General features: G+C 50.7%; 1 protein-coding gene across 1 annotated transcript in view; it reads right to left on the minus strand.

Annotated features, from left to right (window-relative positions):
• Nucleotides 1-18,818, minus strand: part of KAZN (kazrin, periplakin interacting protein) — a 1,013,652-nt gene extending 994,834 nt beyond the window's left edge. Inside the window, exon 1 of the mRNA XM_087858295.1 lies at nt 18,022-18,818. Within this exon, the coding sequence (XP_087714421.1) occupies nt 18,022-18,142 (121 nt within the window). The 5' untranslated portion in view covers nt 18,143-18,818. The remainder of the gene's footprint in view (nt 1-18,021) is intronic.
• Nucleotides 18,819-19,561: the final 743 nt, after the last annotated feature.

A 19,561-nucleotide genomic window follows, 5' to 3' on the forward strand; every position in this document is an offset into this window, starting at 1 on the left:
TCATACTTCCAGGTGCCACCTGTCAGGAGGTGGGAATCTTGGGGGTCATATTGGAATTCTGCGTACCACGGGGTCTTCAGCAAGTATCAGTAGTTGCATTGCCTTGCTCTTACCAGGCACTGCTCTGGGGAATTCATACAAGTTTCAACACTTTTGAGGAGGATGGTAATATATTATCCTCATGGTCTGGTTGAGGAAAATGACACTCAGGAGGGCTGGGTAGCTTGCGAGGCTCATCGTCCAGACATCCCTGCGATTATAGGAGGACAGTGGCGAGACTTCTAAGCATGAATAGTTTCCTTGTTATTTTTAGTGTCCTTGTAGTTTTTTTTATATTACCAGATTGGTGACTAATCAAAATTATACCTGCCTGCGTGTGGTATTTGGTCCCCCCTCCCAGGAGCAAGTGGCAAACAAGAGGGTCTTGAAATTCAGTCAATATCCCCTTGGTTGTTACAAACCCTAGTGCGTTGGTTCTCAAGCTCCAGTGTCCATCGGAATCACCAGGAGGGCTTGGCCCTCCCCCAGAGTTTCTGATTCAGCAAGCCTGAGGTGGGACCCAAGCAGGTGCATTTCTAACACGGTCCCCAGTGATGCAGATCCGGGATTGACTTTGATAACCACTACACTAGAATAATGATTCTCAAACCACGTGAAGCAGGGGCTCCTTGGAGTTCTTGTTGAATGGATTAAATGGGTCAGCAATGAGACCCCTTAATTGGAACCTCTTGGGCAGAGCTGAGAGTTTATATTTTAAACAACATTCCTCAGTGACTATGTAACATGGAAGTTTAGAAAACCACTCTGAAAAAGATCATCACCTCCAAGATTTCTTGCTTGGCCAAAGTAGGCTGAAACTGGTGACGTTGAGGAAGTCCTAGCCAAGAGGAGAGCTGGGAGAAGAGCTGTGAACAGCAGGGGCTCTCACCTCCCTGGAGATCAGCAGAACACCAGCCTGACCAGCGAGGCTATAAGACCCGCCACCTCCCACCCAGAACACTCTTTCTGTTTCTACGACCTAAAGCCTCTCCCTGATCACTTGTTTAGATCCTCCCGTTGTTTCCAACGTTTGTCTACACAGCAGGCAAGGACTGCCTCTTCTGTATGTCCTACAACCCCTTCTCACAGGTCTCACACTAACATTGCGGGAGGTTCCAGTACCCTCACCCCAGCCGCCCTCCCCTGGCATCAGCAGGAAGGTAAAGGAGAATTCCAATGCCATCTGAGGCCAATTCTTCCCCAGGGTCTCTACGGACACAACTCCTGGGCCCAACCCACATTCTCCCTTGGTTTCTCTGGGATGTCCAGCCAATAGGTAAATCTTGGGTGGAATGACAGAATTTGCGTTGGACAGGACTTCGCTGTGACCAATATGGAAACTCAGTCAACCCTTCATCAATTTTATCATCTTTTTTTTTTCATTGCAAGTCTTCATTTCCCCTTTAGATAAGAGGCTGTCCTGGGGGTGTTAACACCAGCCTGCTCCTCTGGGCTCAGCCCAGCCCCTCCAGCCAATAAGGAACTACAATAGGCTCCTCCGGACAGGGCAGAAAGAGTAGAATACTATTCTGACCTGAGTGAACTGAAATTCTAGGCGCTCCCCAAGAATAGGACTGTATCTGTGTGTTGGGTGTGGAGGTTACATAGAGAGAAGCCCAGAACTCCAAGAGCTCTGCCCAGATGCTGTCCTTGCTCGGCGACAGCCAGTCTCGGGTTCTCAAGCCCTTCCATGCATGTGTATACGATCCTCATGGTTCCAACCTTACAGAAAAGTTATCACCATTTTACAGAAAAGTTATCATCATTTTACAGAAAAGCCTGTGACTCAGGGAGATTTAAAAAAAAAATAACAATGGGGAGAAAGAGAGCCCATCCAAGTCACACAATCAATAAATAGAGCATAGCCTGAACTCAAATCTGACACCAAACCCTTGCCTTTAACTTCTGTCTTCTTGTGGAATCACCTAGAAGGGACTTCGGAGGATCCAAACCCAGCACTGACCTCCTGCAGACAATCTTCTTCACCAGTCACTTCCTCCCTTTTAGCATTATGCCTTATACAATTTTTTATTTGAGGACATAGCTTTTTACTCAAAATGTTTCTGCCTGGGCCTCCAAGTGGCGGATGTCATGGGATGCATTTTTTTTAAAAAAAAGATTTTATTTGAGACAGAGTGAGAGAGCAAGCACAAGGAAGGGCAGAGGAAGAAGCAGACTTCCCGCTGAGCAGGGAGCCCGATGTGGGGCTTGATCCCAGGACCCTGAGATCATGACCCAAGCCAGAGGCAGAGGCTTCAATGACTGAGCCACCCAGGCGTCCCCATGGGATGGATTTTAAAATGAGATTTCCAAAATGGTAGAATTATTATAGCCCTTCAGAGAAACGATGTTCTCTTTGGTATCCGAAAGCAGCACTCCAAAACTTCGGCCGTGAAGGATTATGATCTCCTTCACTACAGACCTCCTCTTATCATGGAAGAGCCCCAGACGCCCGCTGGGAGTTATGGTGCATTCAAAGTGGCCACTCCAAATGTCCCCATCCGCCTCCCACCTCACAGGGGTGAGGCTGATGAGCCCTCTCTCGGTTTAAATGAGGGCTCCACGTACCTCAACATTGGAGATGAATACCAGAAAGCCAGTCCAGAAAACAGGGGCCTCCCTTCAACAGTTCCATCCCCACCCTTTCCACCCCCCTATTCTCACAGGTTTTAGCTCAGGCTGAATATTTCAGGAAGGCTGGCAGAAGTATTCCCCTCCCCTCATAAATGCTTCATTAGTCCCACTACATTTTCAAACCAGGCTTTAATCATAAGAAGCCAAGAAAGACATTTTATCCTGAATAAGCCCAAGTACTGAATATCGATTTGTTGTTCTCTGAAGAAAATGTGGGTGTAGAAACAGGTGGGCAATAAAGCAGGGGGCAAGGAGAACCCTGACTGAGATACGACCGATCCAGGCAGCTTCTCCCTTCTTTACAACCTCTCGTCTTCCAAGGCTAGCCTCCGCTCGCCCCCTCACCACCTGGAAAGAGAGGGAGATCTATACCTCGCCTCCTTATCCTCCTGCCCCTGAAGGAAGCACACAGCCTTCCGTGGGTTTATGGCTGTTTTAATTTCCAGGCATCCTGGGAGGGAGAGAGACCTGAAAAGAGAGTCCTTAACTGAAATCACTCGAATGTTGTCCAGACGGTCATCTGTCTGACAGACGCAATACTTTGTCGTTGAAGAACCAGCGCGGTTCAGTGGTGTGTCAACCAATCCCCAACTCGAGGTGGGCACGCGGGTTCTCAGTCACCTGTGCGTGCATTCGAAACTTTTCCACCACACTCCACCCAAGGGCCCACAAAACAGGGCCTCCTCCTCTGTGCTGCATCGGTAGGTTTCGTCTGTCTACAGGTCATAACAACCAGGAGAGGCACGAACTCACTTTGCAAAAGAAGGCAGCCCAAGCAGTGGCCTTGTCCTTTTTCTTTCTGGTCTTAAAAAGCACGTGTTTATTTTATGTTCTCCTCCAGCCCAGGCAAGTCCTTAGCCGCTCCGTCGTTATGCTGTCTGGGGTGAGTGTCGGTCCCACAACCACGGATTTCTGCACACACAAATTCTGCAACTCAGCATCCCAGCTCGGAGCCCGTTTTATCACTTGAGAGGTTTATGACCCTTGAAAGTGAAGTGCAGGCCCCACAATTCTTTAGTAGACTCAGGGACGAGATCATCGCAAAGGGATCTTGTGCCGTGCTGGGCTCATTTATCAGTGGTCAAGAAAAGCAGCAAAGGCTCTGCTGGCTGCCTTCTGGCCTCAACATGGCTCCGGGGTTCTAATCCCAAGTGCCAGTGGCCACAAAGGAACTTTTGTTTAAATCAGGGACAACCAGGGTGGTACCACCTGACAAACTGGATTTTTAATGCACACTCGGTACTCAGGGGGATGAGCGATTTCAGCCAGAGCTTTCTTAGCCACAGTGTCATCAGGCCGGAGAGCTAAACTGGGGCCCACAGCAATGGGCTTTGTGCAAGAAAGCATGAGTGCCTTTGACACCCTCCGACTTTCTCATGACCTTTCTCTTTACCCTCAAAGGCAAGTGGCTAGTCCTTCATGCTAGAGCAGGCAAGAGGGTCTTTCTACGCCCTGAGACAACATGCTGATCAGGCCCTGTGATTCACTGGCAGGCCAGCCTTCTGAACTACCCACGTTACAGGCTCCCCGATGGACCTAAAAATAAACTGTCTTCACATAAAACAAAGTCTTGGAATTCAGTTTCAAGCAGAAAAATCGACCAGCTGCTAAAATGTGGCCGGGGCTGTCTTCAATCCAAATTATTCAATTTCTGCAGGCCATCTGAGAACAAAGGCTCTCTCCCTGCTCTTCTGTTACTTCTCTTACTGCTAATCCATCCTATAAATTTCTGTATGGGTATCACTTCCCTCAGATCCCAGGGATTCTCTTCGAGACTCTGGCTAAGGATGAGCTTATTCTCTTCTTCTCTACGAACTTCACGATCTTCAATCTCCCCCAGCTTGGGCATGAGAATCACCAACTAAGTCAAAAACTGTTGCAGGTGGAGACTTTACTCCCAACTCCCTTCAGAAACTTCTCACCAGGGGACTGAGCTTTCGCCAGACTAATTTGGCTTCATGCTTCCCAGAAAATAATTTGAAACTGGGTGAGGACAGCAGAAAGTTGGTTTGTCTGTGGAAGGGATTCTGGACAAGGAGGTATTGTCAATGGCTCCAAGGGCTGTTGACCTTTACAGTATCCTCCCAGAGAGAAGTGCTTGGATCTGACAGCAACAGGGACACAGGTGACGACAGCCCAGGTCATTCCAAGAGCCCCCCCCCACACACACATTACACCCTGAGACACACCACTCAGAAGTCTTGCCCTGTCCTGCCAATCTTTCTGCCATGACTGAGCCTGGAGCCCTGGGCTGGGGTCTTCTCTGCCAGTCTTACTGGTTTACCACTAAATTTAGATCCTAGACCCTATCCTACCAAGCTCCTGGCATAGCTCCTAGGGGGTTTCACCAGGGGTCACTCAAGCTCAATGTGAAGAAACATTGCCAGTTTATCCTAATACTGGTAGGAGAGACACAAAGCACATTTCCAGCCTTCAGTGGAACTCTGGACCTGAAAGGGGTGCCCTGTGGTTCTAGAAAGTTCCACTTCATGGTGGAGATGACCTTGCCAGGGGGGAGAAAGGGGGAATTCCAGATGTAAAAACACTTTCCATCAAGGTTCCAGCCACTGAGGATGGGGACACTATGCCAAGGGAGGGAGGAACAAAAACCACCCATGGGGGACATTTCTTCCCTCTGAGGTAACAGAGCCAGGAAGCCACAACTGACTACTCCATATTATTACCTAAGGGCACAGGCTGTTTCACTTTGCAATGGCCTTCACATAAGCTGCTGAGTTTCAGTTTCCAAAGAGTCACAACATAATTTCAGGTCAGTCCGTCTATCCCTAGGAATGGGAAGGATTTTCAGGAATGCATTCTGTCTCTCCTATGATTGGGACCAATGGCTGCAGAAGAGTCCTACTCCACAGAATGGTCAGTTCTTGCCCTGCCCCTGCTCTGGCTTTGGTGATGCCTGACTGGCGTAGAGTGAGCTCCCAAGATACTCCTGGGCAAACATCTGGCCCCAAAGCAAAGGGAATAATGAGCAGACTCAAGGTCTATTACTGGCTGTCGGAATGGAAGATGCTAAGGGTCAGGTGGGAGAAGAAACCAAGATCAGTTACACACACGTGAAAGCCAAGAGGCAAAGTCAGGAATGGGCCAAAGCAACCAAAATCTAGAAAGAGATGAGCCAGGGGAACTAGGGCCAGTCCCACCATTCCAGACAGCAGTGTCCTGTTAGCATGAGATAAGGCCAGCATTTTGCCCCACAGGGTTTTAGCAATGCCCCTTCCTGGCGCGAGTCAGCACCTACGCCTCACATCTTCACCCTCTGGCCCTCTGAGCAGCAGCCTGCCATGTGGGTTTTGCATTTCTCTCTCCAGTCTTGAGATTCTTTGGTGTATTTCTCCTCCCGGGAATATGGTAGATGGGGGGGAAGGGGAAGCCACACAACATTTGGAAATACAATGGGCATCCCTATAAATACAAAGCTGAGCTCTCAGAGTTAGGGAAATCTGTGAGAGGCGTGGCTCCTCCAAAAGATCTCTAGAATTTGTAAATGTGACATTGTTTGGGAAAAGGGTCTCTACAGACGTGAGGATGTCAAGAATCTTGAGATAAGAGATTATTCTTGACTATCCAAGTGGTCTCTAAACACAATCACAAGTGTCCTTATAAGAGAGGGACAGAGGGAGGACACACACAGAAGAGAAGGAGCAATGTAACCACAGGGCAGTTGATGGAGGGATGTGGCCCCAGGGAAGGAACACCAACAGCCGTGGGAGCTGGAAGGGGCAAAGAACAGATTCTCCCCTGGCGTCTGCAGGGAGCGCAGCCCTGCAACACCTCGATTTCAGTCCAGTGACATTGCTTTCAGACTTCTGGCCTCCAGAACAGTGAGAAACAGACGCGAGTTGTTTTCAACCAAGTTTATGGTAATTTGCTACAGCAGCCAAGGGAAACTAACATACCCACAAAACAAACGAACAAAGAAACACAATATTGAAAACCAGAGTGATTGCACACACTCACACCCAGGCAGCTCAGAAGCATTTGCTGATCTTATAAAATGGGTGCTGGAGTTTTATTGGCTCATGGGGCAGGTAAAAAGATCTTAGGTTATGCTGGATAGAGTTAGAACAACACTTCACACACGCATATGGGCACGCACACACGCTCCAGCTGCCTGAGAGGGCTTCGCCTTCAAGAAAAGAGGGGAGTAGGATAAGGGTCATGTGCACAAGCAAGAGGTAATAGGCTCTGAGTCCTGGATTGAGCGGGGGAAGAGACCCATCTTCCTTAGTAGCTCGGTACCCCAAGCCTGCCCTCAAATGGGTCTGGGTTCAAATATATACTTCCTGGAGCTTGAGGAAATCCCCGGCTCACAAATTCACGTTGCCCACGGCGATGGCATGGCACAGATAAAACCCTAAACAGGAGCTCAAAATCCAAACTTACAAAGCCCTTAGGGTAATAAGCTATCCTGGCCATGAGTCAACAGAAAAACAGAACTGGATCCAGAAATGCCTGAAATGGATTCTAAAACTCCTTTCTCAGATAACTGTGATTCCCAATGATTAAGCAGCTTAAATCAAAGATCAAGATCAAGACAGACAGCAGATTACTCTAAAAAGAAAAAGAATACCTGTAAGATTAAAAATGACTTAAACAGAACTTCTAGAGGTTTAAAATTTTAAAAATATTAAACGAAAAACCTGATCACCTGAGTTCAGCTGAAGATCAGACACAGCCGGCAAGAAAATTAATAAACCCAAAGGTAGTTTTTAAAGTCACTGTCCAGTATGCAGCAGAAAGACAAAGATGGAGAATGTGAAACACAATCCAGTGAGAAGTCCAAGGCAGCTCACAAAGGAGGCAACGGAAAGAATGGGAGAGAGTCAGTATTCAGAGAAATTAACTGGCTTAACATTTCCAGAACTGAGACACCAATCCTCAGACCTGAGAAGCTCAAAGCCCAAACAGGCCACATGACATTAGATCCACTCCCAGACACACTCTAGTGAAACGACAAAGCTTCTAAGATAAAGGTTTTAAAAGCAAATCCACAGAAAAGGCAGATTGCCTCCAGAGAAATGACTTCAAGAGAAACAGACGCTGATAGCAACAATGGAAGACAGGAATATCCTACCCAAATGCTGAGAGAAAAATAAGCCGACCTAGAAATCTATCCTGCAGATCTCATTCAGTAACACTGCCCAAAAGAAACTAAAAATTTTGGAGACCCTTCTATGGAGTCCCTTCTGTGGCTGGCCCCAGTCTCCACTGCAGACTAGTCCCAACCATTTATGAACTTCTCAGGTGTCACTGGCATGGTCTCTAGAATCCAACTCTTCATACTCTGGATCTCCGCCTTCAGTAGTCGCTGCACAACTGGCCACAGGGTGTCACCGCTGAAAGTGCGAGGGTTCTCTATTTCCTTTTTTACCTGTCTCAGCGCTGTGGACTTCCTCCATGGTGATGAAGGTGCATGCTGGCTTCCAACATCTCGGGCACGTCCCAGCTCTGCCTCCCACCTCCCCATCCTCTGCTCTTCTGGGCAAACCAAAGTCTAGTCCTTCTACATAGCCTTTTGGACGACTGCCTCAGTCAGAGTGCCGATCAGGTGGTGGGCCCTGCCATGTCCCCCCCCCCCAGACCTTGCTGTTTTCCCACAGCTCTCTGGGTCTCCGGCAGCCCCAAGAGCCTGTCCACCTGTTTCTTCTGAGCACTTCCTACCGTCCTGTGACCCTGGTGCTCCTGGCTGCAGCTGTAGTCTCCCCAGGGACAGAGAGGGACCCACTACATAAATTCCTTCTTCAATTCACTTCTCACCTAGGAATCAAGGCCAAGACTCTGGCTTGTCCGAATAGCCAGGAGCACTTGTCTCTCAGACCAGTTTGCGAGCCCTGTAAATCCCTCCCAAGAACTGGTTCTCTCCCTAAGCGACATCACCCCTCCAATTCCCTGGACGGGGAGGGATGGAAACCACCTCCTCACTTCTGCCTTTCCCTTGTCCCCAAACCAGTCCTCTCTTCATGTGTCCTGACTGGTCCCCACTACAGGTAACTGCTAATGACTTTGAGAAAATCACCGAGGAGATTTTGAGTTTCAAGAGTTCCTAAGATGCAAGTAGAGCCTGGTGTGAGCACCTGGCTGCCCTCGTGCTGTGTCTTCTTCCTGAGACGGAAGCCAGGCGGACTGATAGTCGCTCTCGCGTCTGAGGCCGGAGCTCCTTCCTAGCAATGGCGACACTAGGCCCCGTAGGTAAGAACAAAGGAAAACACAGGCACCAGGGAGGATGGCTGACGTTGACAACCAACAGAAGCACATTTACCCTTCCAGGAAAAGCCCAGACTACGTCTGCCTCATCTAGCTTATGCCTTAGGAGGACAGAGGAGATCGGAACTGGTCAGAGGAGCTGATGTCCAAAAGAAAGACACTGTGTGAGACTGTAACAGACCAGAAAGGGTTTATTCATCAAGGTCTAAATGTCACCACCACAAAAGGTGGGGGTGGGGATGACGTGGGAATTCTAGTACCTCACATTTCCACATCCTTACAGCAGGACTCTTCGCATCCCCTACTCCAAACATCGTGTTGTCAGTGTTCAGTCCTCAGGGAGCCCTCTGTGCTCCAGGGTTCCCCAGTGACCCACATGGAAAGCCTCCCGCTTCTTTCTTGCCTCGTGATACCCACAGTGGGCAGGGCTTCTCTCACGCGCCAGCCACTTCAGAGGGGGACCGTCACAGAAGACTGTGCTTTTCCTTCAGATTTTTTTAAACCTACAACTGCCCCACTTCCTCCAGGAAGAGATTGGAGGAAACCTGTCTGGATGAGAGCTTCGCCCTTGGTTTGCATGGTCATCTGGCAGAGGGCTTGGAAATGATGAGGAGAATCAGCTCATGAGTTTTTCAGAAGCTGGTTCGTCCATACAGAGCCTCGTGAGAACAGTCCCCGTGAAGCTGATCAAGTAAATGTGTCCAAGAACAAGAGTCTAAAGCCGACTATACCTTGGGCACGAATAAGTGCCTGCAGGGCTCACTCCTTGGTGGGCTCTTGGTACGACCTAGGCCAGTTTCCAGCAGGAAGCCCACCTGTCCCTTAGTCCCAGCACTTACTGAAGAGAGAACCGAGGGTGAAGTGGGGTCTCTCACCTGTTCTCCCAGACACAGGCCATTTTCCTTCTTATTTAGCAATACCCACTAACTCACAAAATCAAAGCTGTCCCCCTTGCCCTTCAGAGAACAGAGAGCCAGCTCTGTTCTTGAACACCCAGGGCTTCTTGGGGACAGTGCACTAATGGTCTGGCTCAGACCTCCCACTTCATGGCGGCACCCACCTCCCCATTCCAGAACGGCCACAGCCCTGAGTCAAAAAATGCAATGCCTTGGCGCCTCAGGATTACATCCCTTCTATTTGTTCCCGTTCCCCAGCTGCTGCCAAGTCTTCTCCATGACTAAGATGAGGGAGAAAACTCCAACCACTCAAGTAAAGCACACTAACTGCAATGCCAAATGGTAGGACAGCTCACAAACGAGCACTCTGAAGGCCCAGGGCCCGGTCTAGCACCCAGTCCAGCAAGACCACATTTGTTGTATAAGGGGGTGTGGACGAGAGCTGAGGTTCAGGACTCAGCCTAAACGCTTTTATTTTATTCAAGGCAAGGGAACAGGAGACCAGAAAGTGGGAATACCACTGAGGCTGGAAGCAACCCGAAAACTGGAAATGAGCGACATGTTAAGAAGAGCTGAGGGCTTAAACCAAACATTGTAAATGGGTAGCCCACAGGCTAGACACAGCTGTCCCAGTCTGACCTTCCAGAATTCAAAATCTTGCATTTGGTGACACCCATTCAAAAACTGGGAGATTCTATAGGAAGACCAGGACTCTAGGGTTCTCCTAGAGAATAAGATCTGGCAACATCAGCAACCCCCCTAGTCATTCCGAGAACTGGCGTCCAGTTCACCCGACCTTTCTAACCCCGGCTCCAAACCAAATATTCGCTCCTTCCGCTGACTGTCTCTTAACCTTCAACTACTTCCTCCAAGATCAGATGCTCCACGTTTTAAGTAACACTTGAATTTATTTATTTAGCTGCTCCTTATTAAGGCTGACCGTCTAATTTATCACGTAAGGGGGGACATGCTTGTGAATGAAGGCAGGTGCTGTAGTAATTATACTGGAAGACTGACATGAACCAGGCCTGTCCTAGGTAAGCCAGGTCCAATGAGGACCTTCTTTAAATACCCTTTTGTGATTTGTGGATGGCAATTTTCACACATCTGGTGATTCCTGGCCTTGCGGATGACAAATGTTGACTTTGAGGAATTTTTTTAACCACAATGATTAGCCAAGGGAAAAAAGGAGGAACTTTTTGCTGGTCAGAAAGACAAGACCACAGGAATGTTTTAATTCCTGGCATTACTAAACTCTGTCTCACCAGGCAAGATAGTGATGACGTGTTGGGGCACCTGGGTGGCGCAGTCGTTCAGCATCTGCCTTCGGCTCAGGGCTTGATCCCGGCGTTGTGGGATCGAGCCCCACATCAGGCTCCTCCGCTGGGAGCCTGCTTCTTCCTCTCCCACTCCCCCTGCTTGTGTTCCCTCTCTCGCTGGCTGTCTCTATCTCTGTCAAATAAATAAATAAAATCTTTAAAAAAAAAAAAAGATAGTGATGACGTGTTAATAAGGAACAGTAATAATGACAGTTATGAACTGAATGTCCTCCCAAAATTCACATGTTGGACTCCTAGTCCCCCCCTCCCCCCGTGATGGTACTTGGAGGCAGGGCCTTTGGGAGGTGCTGAGGTCATGAGGGTGGAGCCCTCGCTGTGGGATGAGTGCCCTTGGAAGAAGAGACAGGAGAGTTTGCTTCTTTCTCCGCTCCCCACTGTGGGAGTTACAATAAGAAGGCAGCCATCTACACACCACGGAGTGAGCCCTCACCAGACACCAGGCCTGCTCATACCCTGATCTCAGACTTCCCAGCCTCCAGAACTGTGAGAAATACAGGTCTTTGTTTAAGGCGCCAGTCTATTGTATCCTGTGATAGCTGCCCGAACTAATTAAAACAGACTGCAAATGTTTATATATAATGTATTCTGTGGCAGGCACTATGATAAACATGTCACTCATATTAGCTCATTGTCAGACCCACCACAGCCCTGTGAAGTAGGTAAACCACTATTTCCTTTTTACAGAGGAGGAATCTGTGGCCCAGAGAGGTTAAGCTACTTGTCCAAGGTCACACAGCTAGTGAACAGCAGAACTGGGATTTGAACCAAGCAGTAGAGTTCTTAAGTCCATACTACCAACCAAATGGCCCTGCCTCTGACACACAGGTCTCTGGAGAATGCAGTCAACAAGAGACCGGCTGCTGCTTCTAATGTAAGGACCTATGGGAAGACCGGGCTGCTCACAAGCCAGGGCTCCTGCACACACAACTTATTTCCACTGTGAGAAGCACCCAACATGTCCCTATTGCTTTCCCCTCAAACACACACCACCGGTGGGACTTTCTGAGATCAAGACATGACACAGGGGGTGTCACGGACAGTAGCCGCATCCTAAGGAGGTCACCAGGATGCTGAGAAAACCCCACGTGGGGGCTGAGGGTGGGAGATTAGGTCGGGGAGGAGATGCTGAAGAGGGCAACGGGCAGCTGGTGCCCACCACATCGTCCTTCGCACCAGCAAGTAGGCCTCTTTTCCTTCAAGAGCCCGGAGTGCAGAGTACTCTGTCTGATCAGCCCAAAGGACCACTGGGATCAACTGTTCTCCCCACTGCCCTGACTCCACAAGCTAACTCACGCGCTGGGAGGAACTAGTCTTGAGAAAGAGAATGAACACAACGGCAAGCCTGCCAGGTTCCTCTCACCGTACTGTGCTACCAGCCTCTCACAAGATCGACAGCTAGCCTGGAAAAGGATGAACACTTTGGCCGTGATCTTGCTGATAAGGACGACAGCACTGCCAAAGCCACACGAGGTCTGGAGGATGCAAAGACAGCCATGATGATAGTTCCTGACCTCGGGGTGCCCAGAGCCTAATACAGAAGGCGCCGACGAACAGAAGTCACATCACGACACAACACATTGTGAATAACTGTGGAAACTCAAGGTGAAGGTCATGCCCCCTTCAAGCCACAATCTCCTGGAGGGTGGACACTGTCTCCAATAACTGCTGTTATGGCAGAGGCCACGTCCATTCAGCAAATGTTTGCTCGTCGGCCTAGGTGTTCACCATCTGGAGATGGATTCCTGAAGAGCTGGGGAATCTGACAGAGTCCGGGCAGAAGAACAGGAGTAAGTAGAAACTTTGGATGTAGATGGCTTGAATTTGAATCCTGGCCCAACCACTGACTAGTGAAGAGAGACACTTCAATTTATGGGCCTCAGTCTCCTCATCTATAAAGTAGGGATGACGTCCACCGCCTTACAAGGATGTGACGAGGAGGAAATGAGGTAACACGGAAGCACTTAGCATAATGACCAGCACGGAATAAGCACCTGATCAAGGGTCAGCTGTGGTTATGCTCAACTGCCAACAGCCACTACAGTAATTCCTGGTCTAGAAGGTCAAAACATGCTGTTCCCATTGCAGAAACAGCCAGGCAGGGAACAGGTCCTAGACAGCCATCTCCTGGGGATCTAAAAGGAGACCTTAAAACCATGTTCCCATTCCCATAGATGGAAATACAGGAAACAGGGCTCTTCGCTCTGCTCATCTTCGTCTGTTTCACTGTTGCAAAAGCGCCCAATGTGCTCAGCTCACAGCAGATGGCATAACTCCTAGTTCTCTCCTCTCCTGGTTATAAATATGGCAAGTGGCTTCCAAATACACATAGACTGTACGTTCAGATAAATCTCTACATGGTTCAAAAGGCAGGAAGGGGGGTTCCTCTGGCAGCCTTCAGAAGGAACGAGGTAATAAAGTCAAAAGATGACCAGACCTTGGCTCCAGGCATCCGCCTGACTTATGAGACAGACAGACAGACAGACAGACAGAGAGACATGGCTTGCATACACTGGAGTTTCCACACGGCACAGAGCTGGAACCGATCCTTAAATAACGGTGCAGACGGGGAACTTGTGGCTTCTGAGTGGCAACCAGGAGGGCTGCAGTAGAACAACAGTCCAGGTGTGGAAGCCCGTGCGCCTTCCTGCTCCCTCGGCTCCTCCACCCTCCCCCTGGAGCTGGGCCTGATGTCATGCAACAGCAGCACGATATTTTGGACAGAGTGACCTCAGTCATTCTGGTCAAGCAGAACAGCCCTGCAGAAACACTTGCCGCCCAAATAAGATGGGATGGAAATGGACCTAGAGTGACACAGGGGAGGCTCTGCATGTCCGAGCCTGGTACCACAGATGAAGCCCCACGAGCCACGGCCCACAGACTGTCAGGCCCAGGGCTCAGTCAAGAGCCTGCAGCAGAGACACAGCCAAACGCCAGGTCAGAGGGTCTCCCCCATCCAACAATTTGGGGACCAAGGAGGAGATGGGCAAGTGGAGTTACTCAGCTACACTGAGACCAACAGGACACCAGCTTGAGTCTGCTCTGCCCATTCCCTTGGATTTCCTCCCAGGATCCTCTGTCAAGTGCTAGAGACAGCCAGAAACCAGTGATGCAGAATACAGCTGAGGTCCCCAGTGGCCTGCCTGGGAGTGTGGCCCTCAGCTCCCACCTGAAGGAAGTCAGGCAAGAGGAATGAAAAGTGGCAGCCTCCAAGCTAACTCCTCTCCTACATTTCTGGGCTACAGCAGGGCCCAGAGGAAAGGAGAGAAATTTGGGTTGGAGGTTAGAAACAGAAGGGAACTAACTTGTAGGCCTGCCTTCCGGAAGTGGGTGGAGGACCCTGGAGGGGGATGAGGGTGAATAACAGCACCAAAGCCAACAAAAGAGCCAGAATGCCACGCTCTCCACTTCCTTAAGAAAGACAAGACAGGTTTGTTTGTTTCTTTAAACACCCTTGCAGAAGCTGCAGGACTGCCCTTTTTGAGCACAGGTTTTGGGGTCGGTCTGACTGGAGTTTAAGTCCCAAGGCTGCCAACATCTAAACTCACCCATGAAAGTAGGAAAGGCACCATCTGCCTGCAGGTTGGCCGTGAAGAAGAGGCAGGCAGGAGCTCATCCAGCACAGGTGGTATGGATCTGGGAACACAGTGGGAACTATTCTTACTAGAGCTTTCGGACCTACTCTAAATGCTCCCTGCCGAAAGCAATGCCTACTGTGCATGGTGAAGCAGGGTGGGGGTGTCGGAGGAGGAATAAGAAAACCAAGGCACCACGGAGTATCAAAGGTCCCAGCAAGGAAGCACAGCTTGAGCCCTTCCACGCTGTCCCACACAAGTTCTACCTACCCCCCATTCTGTGCTACACATGTTGGTCTAGGGCAGGGATCAGCACTCTTTATTCTGCAAAGGGCAAGATAGCAAATATTTTCATCTTTATGGGCCACATCGTCTTTATAACAGTTACTCAACTCCACTGTCATAGCACAAAAGCAGCCACAGATAAAATGAACATGAATGGATGTGGGTGTGTACCAATAAAACTTTATTTACAAAAGCAAGTAGTGGGCCAAATCTGGTGCCAGGGTCATAGTTTGCCAATTCCTGGTCTAGGGTCTGGGGGTTCATCAAGTTCACACAGCCAGCAAACAGCCAGCTCAAAAAAGCTGAACTGGGACTAACTGAGAAAGAATGTCATACTCTTTCCATGGCTCCACCAGACTTTCACAATCCTGCTACCATGAACTCCATCAGAGTTCTCACTGGCCCACCCATGCCCAATTACACCCTTGCTGCCAGGGTTCTACTGCTGCCCCCCCAAGTTTAATGGGCCCTTTTATACTCCTCCCCCATCTCCACCCCACTAAGCATCCTTGACTGCTCCATCTCTGAAGAATCAACTTCTTCTAAGACCTAGGATACTGACAGACACAAGAGATTAAGCCAAGTCATCAATGGGACCACATGCTTTAGCGGTTAAAGGTACAGGCTTAGGCGTCTGACCGGGGTTCACCTTCCCCTTTTGCTACTTCCTAGTGGGATGAACATGGGCATGCAGACAACCTGAGTGTTTCCCTTGCCTGTAGAAATTGTTCAGGATTTTTGAAAATTAACATAACTTATGTAAGACTTATAGGAAGGATTGTTCAAAAATGGAATGGTTAAAGAGTCACGTTGTGTAGAACTCTTTCCCTCAATATGTTTTACATGCGCCAAGGAGATCATCCTGTCCTTGAGGAAGATCGTCTCCTTCTGACTTACTCTTCTGATTCTGTAGTTCTGGAAACCGTGCAGAGAAGGCACCTAGTAGGTGCTCAGTGAAGCCTGCTGACTGAGGGCTGCATCTTACTGGGGAACAGACGTGACAGACATGGCGGTGAGCCCCTGGAGCCGTGAGGTCATTTCTCGCACACGGAAGATCTCATTTGTGATGCCAACGGACCCCCAGATGGCTGGCTAGAGAGGGGTCCACATTTTCTCCCCACCCCTTTCACCTCCTGATTGAGTGAGCTCTTCTGACTTAGGTTTTTGGCTCTTACTCCTGTTCGCATGTCTTCAGAGAGAGCATTCCCCCTCGAGACGGCTGGTCGTTATTATTCCGTGTTGCACTGCTTCCTTGACATAAAGTGTTTTGTTTTAAAAAAAAAAAAAAAAAGACAACGACGACAGAGGATTTCACAGCCTGATTTAGGCCTGGGTGCCTCCAAAAACTTAGAGAATAAAGCCACAAGGGACAGCACCGAGGCACTTTGGAAATCCAATCTGCCTTCTCATAGTAACTTCAGAAGTGTAGAAAGGTGTGTGAAACCTTGGTCCATCCAAGCTCCCACAGCCTCCTTCCCATGTGGAAGTAGAGGCACCAAACCCACTGTGGACCAAATAATCAACAGATGCATGAAGTGGGAGATTCTCAACCTTCTGAACAAGCCAGGGTCAAAGTGCATGTGGAGAGGAGGGTATGCAGTGCTTCGATCCCCTCGAACTCAAGGCAGCTGTGCTACTCTCTGCAATCAGAGGTGCCCCGACTGGCCTATGGAAGGATGTGTGTCCAGCATCCCCCGCATCCTCTAGAAACATTAATAAATACTTGCCACTCAGTGCCAGCAGTTTAAGGCTTTCTACATACCAACTTAAACTCTGCAAGGACCCCATGAAGTACATGTGGTATCCCCATTACACAGATGAAGAAACTGAGAGACAGAGAAGTCACCTGCCTGGGGTCATGCAGCCTGTAGCAGGTAAAGTCAGGACACCTGGTGGTCTAGTTCCAGAGCCCTCACTCACCCACCCCACGGGCTGCCAGCCTGTGCAGACACATTCCATCCCCAGACACCAGCTCATTTGTTTTCTCCAGTGTGCTGGGATTTCAGAACCCCCGGAACGGAAGGTCTGGATGGATCAGGCTGCCGGGAGTCCAGTTCTTGTTTCACAGCTAGAGACGGATGGCCCAGGGAAAGGGATGGGGTCTGCCATCGCCAAAGTCATGCAACCACCTCATGAAATTCAGCATCTGACACACTGACACAGGCCCCCAGACTCCTAATACAGTGCTCTTCTCATCGCCTTCCTGTCTCACAGCCGAAATGCACAATTAACGCCTGAACACCCACAGAAGCTTTGGAGCGCACGTGGTCCTTCTCCCAACAGGAATGAACTCAGGGAGCAGGGACCCGGGCTGACATGAGGCCACCTGGAATCCTGCGCGACTCCAGCAGAATCGGAAGCCCCTACGAAGCAGTGGTCTGCGGGCTCCGGCCCTGTGACCATTTGCACCCAGCCATGCACCCTCACCTGGTTTTCTTTGTGCCCGATAAACATCCAAGCAAGATGGCCGGCAGACAGTAAGGCCGCAGCCCACCCCAAGTCTCCCTTCCACAGAGCACATGAGCCTGCGGAAGACAAAGTCAGGGGCAAAGAGCAATGGGGTCTCCTCGCAGCACAGCCACGGGCTGGGAGAGGCTGCAGGACAGACACGATCGTGAGCATCTAAGTTCCTCCAACACCGGCTGGAGAGGCCCTGCTCGCACGCCTCCCTCGGCAGCACAGAGAGGCAAGCTGACAGAAGACGACCAGTCTGGGACTGGTCCCCCAAAAACCACCACAGCCACCACGTCATCAGATCCCTCCTGACGCACCCGCCCTCATCCTCCACGTAGCCACAGAGAAAAGACATGACAAGACAAATGGGGCCCTCACTGCCCGTGCCCCGGTGGCACGTTCAGTCTGGTGACATGTCCTAAAAACTTTAAAGTGAATATGCCAGGCAATCACATCACTGGCTAGTTGAATCTCACATTCCAAATTACATCCAGGGAGAGACATGGCAGACAGACACAGGGGCCTCCGCCTCCGGGGCCCCTGGCTAGCGCCCCGCTTCCCACGCGATGCCCTTCCTACCTGCTTCCATGAGCTGGCACTGCTGACCAAAGACGTGGGAGAAGGTGACTGGGCCTGTGGCAGAACTGGAGGGTGCCAGCGTGGATTCCATGGCTCTCCTGGGGTCTCTGGTGTTGGTCATGTGGCGGCGTCCAGACCCTTCAGAGTGTCTGAGCAAAGGACGTCACTGGCCCAGGAACCGTCGGTCTGAGGGCTACTTGCCACTTCCAAGATGTCCCTGCTCCCAAAGTTTATAATGCTTCTTCCTCTTACCACTCCTTGCAGTTTTCCTCAGACACCAAGCAAGTGAAAAATGAAACCCCCTGTGGTTCGGCAGATCTTGCACACTCCCAGAGTTAGACGCACAGGGAAATCGAAGTTTTACCCAACAGAGTCCTTTCCTCTAGTCTGGGAGGGACAACTGGGACGAGGTCCCCCTCTGCCTTCCTAGGAGTCACCTGCAAGGGGCAGAGTCTGTGATGCAGCTCCTCTGGTGGCCTCCGGGCTGGAGAGCTCAGGCCCCAGCAGGTCCCCGCCAGCTGCTGGAAAAGCACTACCTGCTCCTTCCAGGGAGGAGGGCAGGGAGCGAGGCTGCCCCGCACGCCGAGAACTGGCTTCACAGGCCCTCAGCTCCCGCAACCCAGGCCCTGCGGTCCGCCCTCCCAGAGAGCCGCAGGCGGCGTCTGCGTGCCCCTGGGCGGCCGGATGCAGACGGGGAGCGCGGGGAGCGCTCGAGCGGCGGCGGCGGGCGGGCGCAGCGGGGGCACTCTGCAGCTCGGCAGCGAGGCGTCCCTGGCTCATCCTTCACTCCCGGTGCCTTTCCCTTGCGGCGTCCTCCTCGCAGAGCTGTGGGGAGGAAAGCAAGACATGGTTAAGGAGCCCCTGCTCTGACCTACTGCAGTGGGGGGGGGGGGGCTGCCCACACCACCACCCCTTCTCCGTGATGCAAAAGGGACGGTACTTGGGAAATATTCTGGATGCAGAGGGAAGTGCTAACTCAGCCCAGCAGGCTCCCGGCTGCTGTAACCTCTTCATGCCCACGGCCCAGGAAGTGCCAGACACAGGAGAGGAGAATGCCAAAAATAAAATCCGAAGATCAAGAAGAGAAGAGATGGCAAATGCCACACGTCCCCCATGGCACTCTGGTGACAGGGACATGGTCTGGGAGCTTCACCATCAACCCTGACCCCTTCTGGGCACAGATCAATCAACCTGCTCCACCCCAAAGGGACCGTTCCCCTGGGACAGGGGGAGGGGAAGGAGGAATACCGTCCACGGGATTATAACAGCTGTGGCAGTGGGTGCTGTGGCTCTATTTTGACATCCCATCTGCTGATCGCAAAGGTGCTAACTTGAGAGAGAGAGAAAGAGGGAGAGACACCGCATCTTCTCCAGCCAGCTTGTTGGATACTTTTGTTGGGGATGTGGCTGCAGTGTTGGCAGGACGCTGGCGGCACTGCGTCCACCAGCAGAGAGAACAGGGAAATGGCACAGCGGCAGGCAGAGCACCCACGACGACTTGGGCTGCAAAGCCATTTGCCTCTTCAGTGTTCACGATACA

The sequence above is a fragment of the Ursus americanus genome, chromosome 33, assembly GCF_024610735.1.
Source record: "Ursus americanus isolate L20-20 chromosome 33, mUrsAme1.1.p, whole genome shotgun sequence".
NCBI classification, from domain to species: Eukaryota; Metazoa; Chordata; class Mammalia; order Carnivora; family Ursidae; genus Ursus; species Ursus americanus.